General features: G+C 53.2%; 1 protein-coding gene across 6 annotated transcripts; it reads left to right on the top strand.

Moving 5' to 3' along the window:
* The first annotated feature begins 529 nt into the window (after positions 1-529).
* Positions 530-11500, top strand: Puf60 (poly(U) binding splicing factor 60). Of its 6 annotated transcripts, none has more exons than XM_032917073.1 (12): positions 530-607; positions 3909-4010; positions 6054-6149; positions 6256-6345; positions 7230-7280; positions 9304-9465; positions 9548-9640; positions 9752-9965; positions 10049-10239; positions 10374-10509; positions 10703-10938; positions 11056-11500. In XM_032917073.1, the coding sequence occupies exons 1-12, from the start codon at positions 584-586 to the stop codon at positions 11353-11355; spliced, it is 1695 nt and encodes a 564-aa protein (XP_032772964.1). In that variant the 5' UTR covers positions 530-583; the 3' UTR covers positions 11356-11500. The 6 variants fall into 6 exon arrangements, with proteins under 6 accessions (XP_032772964.1, XP_032772979.1, XP_032772971.1 ...); XM_032917080.1 differs by having other exon boundaries at positions 545-607; positions 3912-4010; XM_032917088.1 differs by lacking the exon at positions 7230-7280.
* The last annotated feature ends 294 nt before the right edge of the window (positions 11501-11794 follow it).

Raw genomic sequence — 11794 nt, 5'->3', positions numbered from 1 at the left:
CAGATGAAAATAGATTTATACATAGCTCAGGACTCTGGGACTAACGTGCACATTTATGTCCGCAGGACTGGCTGGGGAACCATCTTTTGGGTCTATCTGCAAGTCAAACGCTCTAAAAGGCTACTTTCTCACTAGGACAGATCATATTTCAAAATAAATGAGGACTCTTGACTTTAGATGGATAATGCAAAGGCGATGGATGCATCAATCTTTTTGTCTTCTGCCTCAGCTGTCTACGAAAAGAAGAAATCGGCCTCTTTCTCGCTCTCAGTGAATGAACTTAAATGGAATAGGGTGCTAGTAAAATAGGCAGACGGAACTGATTTAAAAATGCTGACCACGCCCACCCCTCCCCGTTCCCCCGAACGCGGGAGAGCTCTCCGGGTCTCCACTTCAGTACCCGGGCCGGATCCGTTCTCCTCCGGTACATTAAATGCCTGCTCCGCCCCGGAAATACGTTCCGGTCTCCACTCACGTAGCTAGGTCGTGTATCGCGAGAATTCCGCGTCCGGCGCCCAGATCGCGCGAGACTGCGGAGGGAGCTGATGCTTGTGGCGCGCGCGGCGGCCGCGACGGACGCAAGATGGCGACGGCAACTATAGCTCTCGTAAGTGAATCCCTCGCGGCCGGGAGCGGCCGTCAACTGGTAGGAGTGAGTCGTAGGCCGTAACTGGGTGCGGAGGGGCCCCTGGGTGCGCATTGGCTTGACCCGGCCTCATACGGACTTTCTGGTGGTCACCGGCACGCGGGGCGGAGGCGGAGCGGGAGCGCGCGGCTGTGGCCGCGGCTGTGGCTTGGCTGCAGCTTCCGGCTCGAGGACTTCAGTTTCCGGCAGCTGGGCGGGGTGGGCCGGCCGCGGGCTGCCCAGCTGGATTCTGGCGGGGCGGTCCTCTTTTTGCTAAGGCTGGGCGACAGTTGTCTAGGCGTCTGGGAGCCCTGGCGCCTGCTTCAGACCTGCGCGACTGCGCCCCTTTTTGGGGACGCGGAAGGGGCGGGCCCACTGGCACTTGCTCTACGCCATGGTGCACAGAGAAACGGGTTTCCCATTCTATTACCACTCAGGAGGGGGAAAACATCCTCCACACCTTTCAGACAGTCTTTCTGTCCCTGGCTCTGTTGGAGAACCCCCATCAGTGCCTACCTCCGTCACTGGTCTGGTGGGCATCATAAGACACTGCTCACCCCTTGTTTTGTTCAGCCCTGCTCAGCGTTTTCTCTGGTCAGTCAGGAATGTACCAAGAGTGACTACCACAAGTCTTCCTCCCCACTTGCTTTAGGAACTACTTATCTCTTGGACCCCCATTGCAGTCCAGTCTTTTATTAGCTGCCACCCTCATTCAGAGGTCTGAGACCACTTATGCAGATGCCTACAGGTCAGACTACAGTAGGGTCAAGTAGTGTAGACAGGCTGTCATTCCTCAGCCTTAGCTGGGGACTGCACCTTCATATTGGGAGAGGGGCACTTGCTCCAGCCTGCGAGGGATAGATCTAGTGTGTACCACTCACATCAAGGCTACCTTTTAAAAAATAACACTCCGGGGTTGGGAATTTAGCTCAGTGGTAGAGCGCTTGCCTAGCAAACGCAAGGCCCTGGGTTCGGTCCCCAGCTCCGAAAAAAAGAAAAAAGAAAAAAAAAATAATAACACTCCGATTCTTGAAGCTACAGGTGTAAATGGTCTTGGTGTAAAGACAACCAGAGAGTTGAGAGCTTGATGGCTGCTCTTAGGTGACTGTCAGATAATAGAAGAAGGGGGAGGGCAGAATATAAAATACTTTGAACAGCACTGGTGGAGAGCGAATACCTCATTTTTGGGTAGCCCCTGATGACTGAAAGGTTAGCCCGACACTACTGAAAGTTGGTGTCATTGTTGAGATGGGCTCAAACAGTAGTCTTACCACTGAAGCAGCTGGAATAGTCTTTGCTAGCATCTGACCATGAGTCCCCGAGAATTGTCTGTCTCTTGTTTTGCTACATCCACAGTGCTCAGCACAAGCTTGGCTACCCAGGAAGTAGCACTATACCCTTGAAGGGACCTGAACAGATGGAAGACAGCGTCCTTCAGCCAGTCCTATTCTTGGGGCCTGGCACTGCTCTCAATGGTACTAATATTGCTAGAACCTGTGGCTTGCTTTCCATATGCAGAGTCTTTCTTTTTTTTTTTTTTTTTCCTTTTTTTCGGAGCTGGGGACCGAACCCAGGGTCTTGGGCTTGCTAGGCAAGCGCTCTACCACTGAGCTAAATCCCCAACCCCCATATGCAGAGTCTTAAGGGACTTCATGGAAAATGATTCCGTAACTCTTGGCTGCTGCCTGAAAGATAGGCCATGCCCCTGCATAAGAGGAGATTCAGGCCTAGATTTTAGGTGACTTGCTCAGGTTATTTAATATGCTTTGTAATCGAAATAACTTTTTTCTGAACTGGTGAAGGGCAGAGCTTGGCTTGCATACCTGAGACACTCAGCTTCAAACCCCTCAAGGGATCTTCCCCTCTCTCCATGCACCAAGGCTGAGATGCATATTAGTGTGACCAGCTATGATAACAAATGATAGTTTTCTCTAGGCTCTCCCAGTGACTGCATAGAACAGAGTGTTAGACTCTATTGGAGAACTCTGCTGTGGTAAATAGGCTAAATTGGGTCCTATGTAGTGTCCACAGGTGAGCTTTCTCTGGGATTGTGCACGTGCATTGTCTGCTGCTTTCAGCACTATTCCTGTCCCTAGGTGGCTACTCATTTGGAGAGGCAGAAAGTCATACATGTGCCCCAGGGACAACAATCTCAGTGTCTGGCTCATGCCTGAAGCATGCTTTCACTGTGGGTGTTGAGAAGCAGCCTCTTGTTCTGCGGATACCTGTGCCACAGGAGTCACCACTCCTCTAGTTTTCTCTGGGATATCATTCTGAGTCACAGTGGAACAGACAGAAGTGCACACTCAATGTTTGTAGCACCAGGAGCTACCACAAATAGGCTGTGTTAGCCATAGATTCTGGTTCCATCACAAGGTCTTCGTAGTGCATTAGGTTCTGCTGCCAGTCCCTCCAGTAGCCTGATGACCTGAGGGACTTTGTCCAAGTTGCCAGCCTCTGGCTTTCTTTCCAAGAATGGGCACAACTATCTTTCTATGTCTTTTGGTACTTGTGGATCATGTACTTTAGCTCATGGTAGGGTAAGCACATTCTTCTGTTACTGCGGTCTTCTGAGAAGTTGGGTGGACTTTAGGGCCCTTCTATCACATCCCACTCCTTACTATATTGCCTACCTTTACCTGAGGTCTATTAGGTGACAGGGACACCACAGGCTTGATAAGAGCTCCACCTCCTGAGGGCTGCCTTGGACAGGTGTTCTCTGTGTCCCTTCTGATGGTGAGAGCCAAGCTCTCAGCTGTCATTCTAGGACAGTTTTTTCACTTTGTCTGCTGGGTGAGGGAGGCCTGGATTTGCCCAGAGCTCATGAAATTACTGGAATGGATGTTGAGCTAAGAGGCCTAGCCCAAGTGATGGAAGCAGTGTTCTTGCTTCCATGGGAAGGATGGGGGAACACAGCCAGCTGGTCACCCTGACATCTAATATGGCTCAGTCTGTCAGCAGAGAAGGGTGGCTTTCTTTGGCCTTGGGCTAGAACACTGCTTGCTTCTGTCCTTTTCTTCTTGTCTCATGCCAGGAGACTGTCAACTTGGGCCTGGCCCAGCTGCTGCTCTGCTTTCTGTCCATACCTGGGGAGCTGTGTATGTGCTGGCAGGCTAGAGGGTATAAGGGCAGTGCAAGGTGGGGGTGATTAAGACTCAGTGGACCTTCTTAACCCTTGCCCAGCTTCCCTTATTCTAGATGGGAAGGCAACCTTCAGCTTTGGACGAGGAGAGGGTCTGGGTGATAGGTTGTATGACTACTTATATTTCCCTCCTGCCTGCAGCAGGTCAATGGCCAACAAGGAGGGGGGTCGGAGCCAGCAGCAGCGGCTGCAGCGGCGGCGGCGGCAGTGGTGGCAGCAGGAGACAAATGGAAACCTCCACAGGTATTAACCTTAAATATGACTTTCCTTCGCCTGCCTGCCTGCCTGCCAATGCATTTCTGGGCCTAGAGAGACCTGATTGGGCCAAGTTGGAGATTTGGGTGGGGGAAAGTTTGGGGCCTAGCCTTGTCCCCTCCTCAGCCTGCTACTGTTTGGTTTCTTTTCTGTGAGAGTCTATCTAGCCTAAGCCTGGCAGGGCCCGACAGTTGGCTAGCCAGGCAGCAGGGGGAAGAGATGGGGATGGTGGGAATAAATGCGGTCAGCCCTCAGTGGTGCTGGCTCTGAGCCATTAGCATTGTACAGAAGGATGGGCCCTCTGTTTCAGAATGGCAGTGTTGTGACTAGAGCTAGAAATAGGGGTTTTCATTTTATCTCTTTGTTTTCATGTAAGTGAAACAGCAAAATAATATGTAAGTCAAAGCACACGTGTGTTAGGGGACCCCCTCCCCCTCACGCTCTCTGGAGTTCTGGGTGGGTATAGATGGATTTTTTTCTCTAGTTACTGGCCCATGGGAGCACATCTTCTGGGATGTGACGCTGGACTCTGTTGTTGCTAGGTGATAGATCCTTTATTCCCGCCTCCACAAGAGTCCTACAAGGTTTCAACAAGATACTGTGGTAGCCTCTAGTTAGGTCCTCCAGGCACTGGTATGTGTGTTGGGGGTTGGGGGGTGCAGACAGAGATATTGGTATGCATCAGTAGATCTTAGGCAGTCGTGGGGGCTGAAGCTCTGTCCTGACTGGCTGGCCAGTGTGCTGTTGGTTGGTGGGAGAAGGGCCTTTTGTTCACCAAGACAAAGAAGAGATTGAAAAGTTTCTAGGGGGCTGAGAAGAACTGGCATTGATTTCCATGGTGACAGCCTACTCTAGTGTCACAGTCTTAGAGGCTTGGGGCCAGCTGAGAGGGCAGAGGACAGATCTAGTATGAGCCAGACTGCAGTCTTGGTCCCATCCATTGGCAGCTCTTGAGTGCCTTTAGGGTCTTCTTGAGACTACCCCAGAGGGGCCTTATAAGTGTCCTACCTTTTGACCTTTGAACAGAAACTCATCAGCACTCCAGCATCCATGATGGGGTCCATGGGGTTTGAGTCAGTCAGACCTGATCTGTCTTCTTTGTGTTCCAGTCCTTGTCTGTTACTCCTATGTTGAGGACCTTCCTTTCTTTCTCTGCTGATGCTCTCAAAGGTCGTGTCTGTCTTAAAGCCTAGAAGAGTAAGCAGAGGTATTTAGAACCAGTATTTACATAGGCTGTCTCTGTCCATTACTCCCAGGGTCTGCTGGCTCTGACGTTATGCTTTCCCTGTTTACATGAATGTGTTCCTCTCCTGCAGACAACTTGGAAATGGCTTTGATGGGAACTTAAAACACAATTCTAGTAGTGTTCAGGTGTCAAGCTCTCCCCCTGGCCAGCATTGCCTGTTCTACATTAATTTGGCTAGGGTGGGGCTCTGTTAATAGAAGTAGGTTGTAGCCCCTTATAGGGCTCATGAACTGAGGAGTAACACCCATCCTCTGGGAGGTATGCTTTGAAAGAATGTCTTCAGGCCTGAGATGAGCATTGCTGGAGGGAAGGTCCCTTGCATTCACTTGTTCTGGGGTAGCCTGTTGAGAAAACCAAGAGGTTAGAGTGTCTGGTAGCCTATGAGTAATGAGTCTTTGGTCCTGGTTCTGTTTTCTGGGCTCTGGAGGACAATAAAGGTTGGCTGTTCTACAAGACTTGGGACAGAGACTCTGGGATCAAATTGTCAACGAAGGCAGGCAGACTGCTCTCCTGTGTTGCATGAAGAGGCCATTGTGTTGCCCTACAGGGTACCTTCCTAGTTTACTATGTCCCATCCACGAGTCATGTCTGTGACAAAGGCCTGAGTGGGTATAGCAATGTCTGAAGGAAAGGCCTGTATTCTAACCAGGCAGGAAGTAGTTTGTATTGGGGCTTATCTCTTGCTTTGGTTCAAGAGACTAGGGATAAATGGCCTCTGGAGTTTCTGGGATGACATGAGAAATCTTGAGTTTGCTGCTGAACAACTCCCCTGTTTCCTACTCCAGGGCACAGAATCCATCAAGATGGAAAATGGGCAAAGCACAGGCACCAAGCTGGGGCTGCCTCCCCTGACGCCCGAGCAGCAGGAGGCCCTCCAGAAGGTGAGAGTGCATCTCCTGAGCACAACTGCTTAACCAGGGTTGGTAAGGCAGGCCATCCCCCCTGCAGGCTGGGCCCCCCAGTGCTCCTCACTGCCATCTCTTACAGGCCAAGAAATATGCAATGGAGCAGAGCATCAAGAGTGTGCTGGTGAAGCAGACCATCGCCCACCAGCAGCAGCAGCTCACCAACCTGCAGGTGAGCCCTACCACCCTCCTGCACGCCACAGCCACTATCTTGGGGCTGGCTCTGCTGGAGGCCCTTCTGCCCAGCCTGGGCCAGGAAGTCTCCACTGCCCCTCCCCACTACCTCCACCATCTCCTCCTCTTCTCTGCCTCCTCCTGTGCCTGTGGCCGACTGCCCCCCAGAAGGTGTTATCACTCTCAGACTCTCAAGATTCATTCTCTGGACCACCAGGGTCCTCTCTGAGGCATGAGTGGCCTGGCCTTTCCTCCGGTTGCTTGATAAGGCCCCATCTCCACACCCTTCCCACTCCTTCTCTGTAGCTCTGCCCAGTTCTCCTTCTTGGTCTTCCCACTAGATCCTCTGGGTCTTACCATACCCTTGTCACCCAGACTGTGTACAGCCATGATGGCAGCATGTAGATTGTGATCCTCCTTGCCCTTATGGTCAGGCCTTTATCCCTGGGGCCCTCGATTGAAGGGGCAGTCTAGGGGTGTGCTCCACTGGGCCCTACTCTAGGCTGGAGGCTGTGTTATCTATGGGAAGAAGCCTATGTAAAGCTGGCAGGTTCCTGGGCCTTGAGCCTTCCCACCCCCAGGTCCAACCCTCAGACATTGATACTGGCTGTTCACTGTGCTCTGTCCATCCCTCTCCTACCTCCCTTCCTTCTGCCCTCGCCGGTCCTGCTGCAAAGGCTGTGGGGCGGGGCACCTGGGGCTCTGAAGCCCCCCTGGGCAGGTGCCAGTGACCAGCCAGAGTGGCCAGCAGTGTGGGAAGGCAGGCGGGCCTCCCTGGCAGGGCGGGGACTCCGCGCCTTGCTGCTGTCTGCGTGAGGTGTTGACAAGAGCGGGAGACTGCTCGGCTCCAACAGACTGAACTCTGTCTTTACTGTCTTTCAGATGGCAGCAGTGACAATGGGCTTTGGAGATCCTCTCTCACCTTTGCAATCGGTCAATAGAAATGCTCACTTCTTCTGGGGCTCATGTCCTTAGTCAGGGCTAGAGGGGGGCAGTGCAGCCCACTGCTGGGGACCTTGCTCCTCTGGCCGGCCCTGCCCGCCAGCTCTGGACGAGCACAGCAGAGCGCCAGGCATGGTGGGGCCAGTGGTGTGGGCACTCACCCCAGGACCGCCCCTGGGGAGGCCTCCATCTGCTCTGAGGGCCAGGTAACTGCGGAGGGCAGCCGCGGCAGCCAGCCAGGGAGGGTAGCTGCCAATGCCAGCTCATCTGTGCCTTGCCACCCCATGTGGGGGATGTACCTGTGGGCCTCCAGCTCCGGCAGTCTCCAGGCTGCCCGGGCTCTTGGGGTGGGGTCAAGCTCCTTGATAAGAGAGGGGTCCTAACTGTGGCCCCATCATGCTCTGGAGGGAGGATGGATGGAGGGGATGGGGGATGGGGGCCTGAGTGAGCAAGAGAGGGAAGGGCAAACAATAATTTGGGTCATAGACCTAGCTCTCAGCAAGGGGTAGAGGTCACATGGTCATGGCTGCATTAAGCAGAGGAGTCTGGGAAGGAGATGGCTCTTCCTTGCCCAGAGGCAAGTTGAAGTGGCCAGGCCCTATCGTGTGGGGAGATCCTGTGGGAAAGACATGGCCCTTTCTCTGGGGTATCCACTTGGAGGGCCACCCCTGGATGAGTTGCCCTCACATTTGAGACATACTCTGTCTACTCTGGAAAGCATGTCTGAAAGGGAGCTATTGACCCTCTGTGGAGTCCTGGGAGATATGGTCAGAGAGACCTGTAGTTGGGTGGTCTCGCCTCGAAGGGGAGACTTGGCACTCTCTTGACAAAGTATGACCTGAAGGACAGATTGGCTTCATTTCCGCGTGGGGCTTAGAGAAGGGGTGGCTCTACCATTGGGGTCCTTCATCTGGACAGTAGCTGGAGGCTTGTTAGCTGCCAGTTTGAGGGAATGGTCCCAGATTCAGGGAGCTCTTAATGTGAGGAAAGATAGGCCCCACCTGGATAAAGTTGTGTTAGTGGACCTTTTAGTCCTCTCTTAGGGAGACTGGACTGTACTAGGCCTGCTAATGTCTGAAGAAGTAAATTGGTCTCTTGCCACTGGGACCTTTGTTAGGGTGAGAGGAGCCCTTGTTTGTGTTAAGGAGGCCTGGCCCATGGGGCTCTACCTGTGGCCCATTATGTGTAGTTCTAGAACCCCCTGGCTGGCATATCTATGCAGTGTTGGAAGGAGCCTTTCCCAGGGCATGGTTGGTCCCTCATTACAGTGGTCCAGCTCACTGCTAGTCCTGCCAGCTTCCCAGCCCTAAGGATCCCTGAGGCTTCTTCATTGGGTTCTCTGCTGCCTCGTGATGCTCTTACCTGGGCCAGCTCTTGTGGCTACAGTCATGTGCTCCCAGCAGCTCTTTTTTGTGGGAGGTGTTGGGATGGGGAAAGTATAGAGCACACTGAGTCCTCACCTATGTCTCCCTGCATGAGCACTTGCTCCTTGTTCTCTCCAGAGAGCCCCTTTCTGGGCTCCAAATTCCTTCCCTGGGATCTCTTCTGGGCACTGGCTGCCCTGTCTTCTGCCACCCTCTTTTCTGGCCTCCATGCCAGTAGGTGTGTCTGGCTTGGACAGCTCCTCCTTCCCTCTTCTGTCCCAATACTTGGATGGGCTAGTGGGAGGATCTCCCAGCCCAGCCCAGGTACCTGGTCTCCAGACTACAGAAGTGGGCTGAATTATAGGTCATTCAGCCTTGCCTTCTGACTACCTGTCAGCTCTGCTGCCAAAGTCTGTCTGGGACCTGGGTGGGCTGGGTACTTCCATGTCCTGCTGTTGGGCCTGGCCTTCCTTGGGGTGGGGTCCTGCTGACCCCTAAACCCTGGCTGCAAGGGCCCAACCTGCACCTCACTGCTGCGTGGGGAGTTCTTCCCACAGCAGCACTGGGCGGGTGGGCCAGGATGGGAGAGGGCTGCTGAGTCTTCTGCCTTCCTGACAAGCCAGTGGCTCTCTCCTTCTGTCCTGCTGCAGATGGCAGCTCAGCGGCAGCGGGCACTGGCTATCATGTGCCGGGTGTATGTGGGTTCCATCTACTATGAGCTGGGAGAAGACACTATTCGCCAGGCCTTTGCTCCCTTTGGCCCCATCAAGAGCATTGATATGTCCTGGGACTCCGTTACCATGAAGCATAAGGTAAGCAGATAAGAGCTATCCCGGTGCCCTAGCTTGCTCTTCTATCTGCTTTCCTTGCCTTATAACACCTTCCTCTATTTAGGGCTTTGCCTTCGTGGAGTATGAGGTCCCAGAAGCTGCACAGCTGGCTTTGGAGCAGATGAACTCTGTGATGCTTGGGGGCAGGAACATCAAGGTAAGGACAAGAAAGTTTGGTCTTGGGCCTAGAGTAATTGAGTGCTTTGTGAAGTTACATACAAGCAGTCACCACAGGCCTAGGCTGATGTTTGTTCTTGACCTCCTTCAGGTGGGAAGACCTAGCAACATCGGACAAGCCCAACCCATCATAGACCAGCTGGCTGAGGAGGCTAGGGCTTTCAACCGAATATACGTGGCCTCTGTACATCAGGACCTGTCTGATGATGATATCAAGAGTGTGTTTGAAGCCTTCGGCAAGATCAAGTCTTGTACGCTGGCCCGGGACCCCACAACTGGCAAGCACAAGGGCTATGGTTTTATCGGTGAGTTTGGGAAGGGCCAAGGAGAAGAGGAAGCCCACCTCATACTGGGGCTGGCTTTTCTCACTGCTCATCCTGCCCTGCAGAATATGAGAAGGCCCAGTCGTCCCAGGATGCTGTGTCCTCCATGAACCTCTTTGATCTGGGTGGCCAGTACTTGAGGGTGGGCAAGGCCGTCACACCCCCAATGCCCCTGCTAACACCTGCCACGCCTGGAGGTCTCCCGCCTGCTGCTGCTGTGGCCGCAGCTGCAGCCACAGCCAAGATTACAGCTCAGGTGAGAGCTGGTGCAGTGATGTGTGTTTGACAGTGGGTGGACAGACCCACTAATCCTTTGGGAACTGGCTCTTTAGATGGTTTTGGGTGGAGGACTCGGACTATAAACTGACTATGGTTGCCTTTCGGTTGCAGGAAGCAGTGGCTGGAGCTGCAGTGCTGGGTACTTTAGCCACACCAGGACTAGTGTCCCCAGCACTGACACTGGCCCAGCCCTTAGGGGCCCTACCCCAGGCTGTCATGGCTGCCCAAGCCCCTGGAGTCATCACAGGTAAGTCTGGATGGGTCAGGTTCTCCACCATTCCTTTCCCCTCTCCTCTAAGGTCTGCCTTCAGCTTTCTAACCCATGCTTACTTCATTGTAATCACTTGAACCCAGGGCAGGCTGGTTATAGCCAACTATCTCTATTCCTTCTTGAGAGAGGGTGTATGCGTGGCTGTTAAACTTGGTTGGTTTTGCTGCAGGTGTGACACCAGCCCGCCCTCCTATTCCGGTCACCATCCCCTCTGTGGGAGTGGTGAACCCCATCCTAGCCAGCCCGCCAACGCTGGGTCTGTTGGAACCCAAGAAGGAGAAGGAAGAGGAGGAGCTGTTTCCAGAGTCAGAGCGGCCAGAGATGTTGAGTGAGCAGGAGCACATGAGCATCTCTGGCAGCAGTGCTCGACACATGGTCATGCAAAAGCTACTCAGAAAACAGGAGGTAGGTAGTGCACTGGTGCCATTGCTGCTTGTACGGTAGTACGGACGTAGTGGTCGATAGGTCACAGCATTCAGTTATCTTTCCCACAATCACAGCATTCAATTCTCTTTCCCACAGTCTACAGTGATGGTTCTCCGAAACATGGTGGATCCCAAGGACATTGATGATGACCTGGAGGGAGAGGTGACAGAGGAATGTGGCAAATTTGGTGCTGTGAACCGGGTCATTATCTACCAAGAAAAACAGGGCGAGGAGGAAGATGCAGAAATCATCGTCAAGATTTTTGTGGAATTTTCCATGGCTTCAGAGACTCACAAGGCCATCCAGGCCCTCAATGGGCGCTGGTTTGGTGGTCGCAAGGTGGTGGCTGAAGTGTATGACCAGGAGCGTTTTGATAACAGCGACCTCTCTGCGTGACTTTGGCCTCATTTCCTGGACTTGCACTTGCCCCTTCCTTCCTTTGGGTTTTGTAAAGTGTTAAAAGTGGTGTGTCCCTGGGACCAGGCACTCTGCCCAGCCCACCCTGTAGTGTACATAAAGATGCAGATACTGCTGGCCCTGATGTCCCTGTGTCTGAAGTTGGTCCCATGACCTAGGCTGGTTATGTGTGGAATGTCTTACCTGGGTTCAAGGCACCCGGGACAAGGAGGGTGTTAAGCATGCTGTGCAGGGATGAACAGGAGGGACCAAGGTTTGGGACAGGCTTTGCTTTATCTCCAGTTGTGGGGAGTGATGGCTTGCAGTCCTTCCCTACGTGAATATCGCTGAGAGCAGTCCGGATCCGAGATCTGTAGTATCCAGGACCGAGAGCTTTTTGCGGGCGGTTGGGAATCTTAAGTTATTACAGCTGCTACTA

The sequence above is a fragment of the Rattus rattus genome, chromosome 1, assembly GCF_011064425.1.
Source record: "Rattus rattus isolate New Zealand chromosome 1, Rrattus_CSIRO_v1, whole genome shotgun sequence".
In the NCBI taxonomy this organism is placed as follows: Eukaryota; Metazoa; Chordata; class Mammalia; order Rodentia; family Muridae; genus Rattus; species Rattus rattus.
The sequence above is the reverse complement of the archived record's forward strand: the minus strand, read 5'-3'. Positions and strand labels throughout refer to the sequence as shown.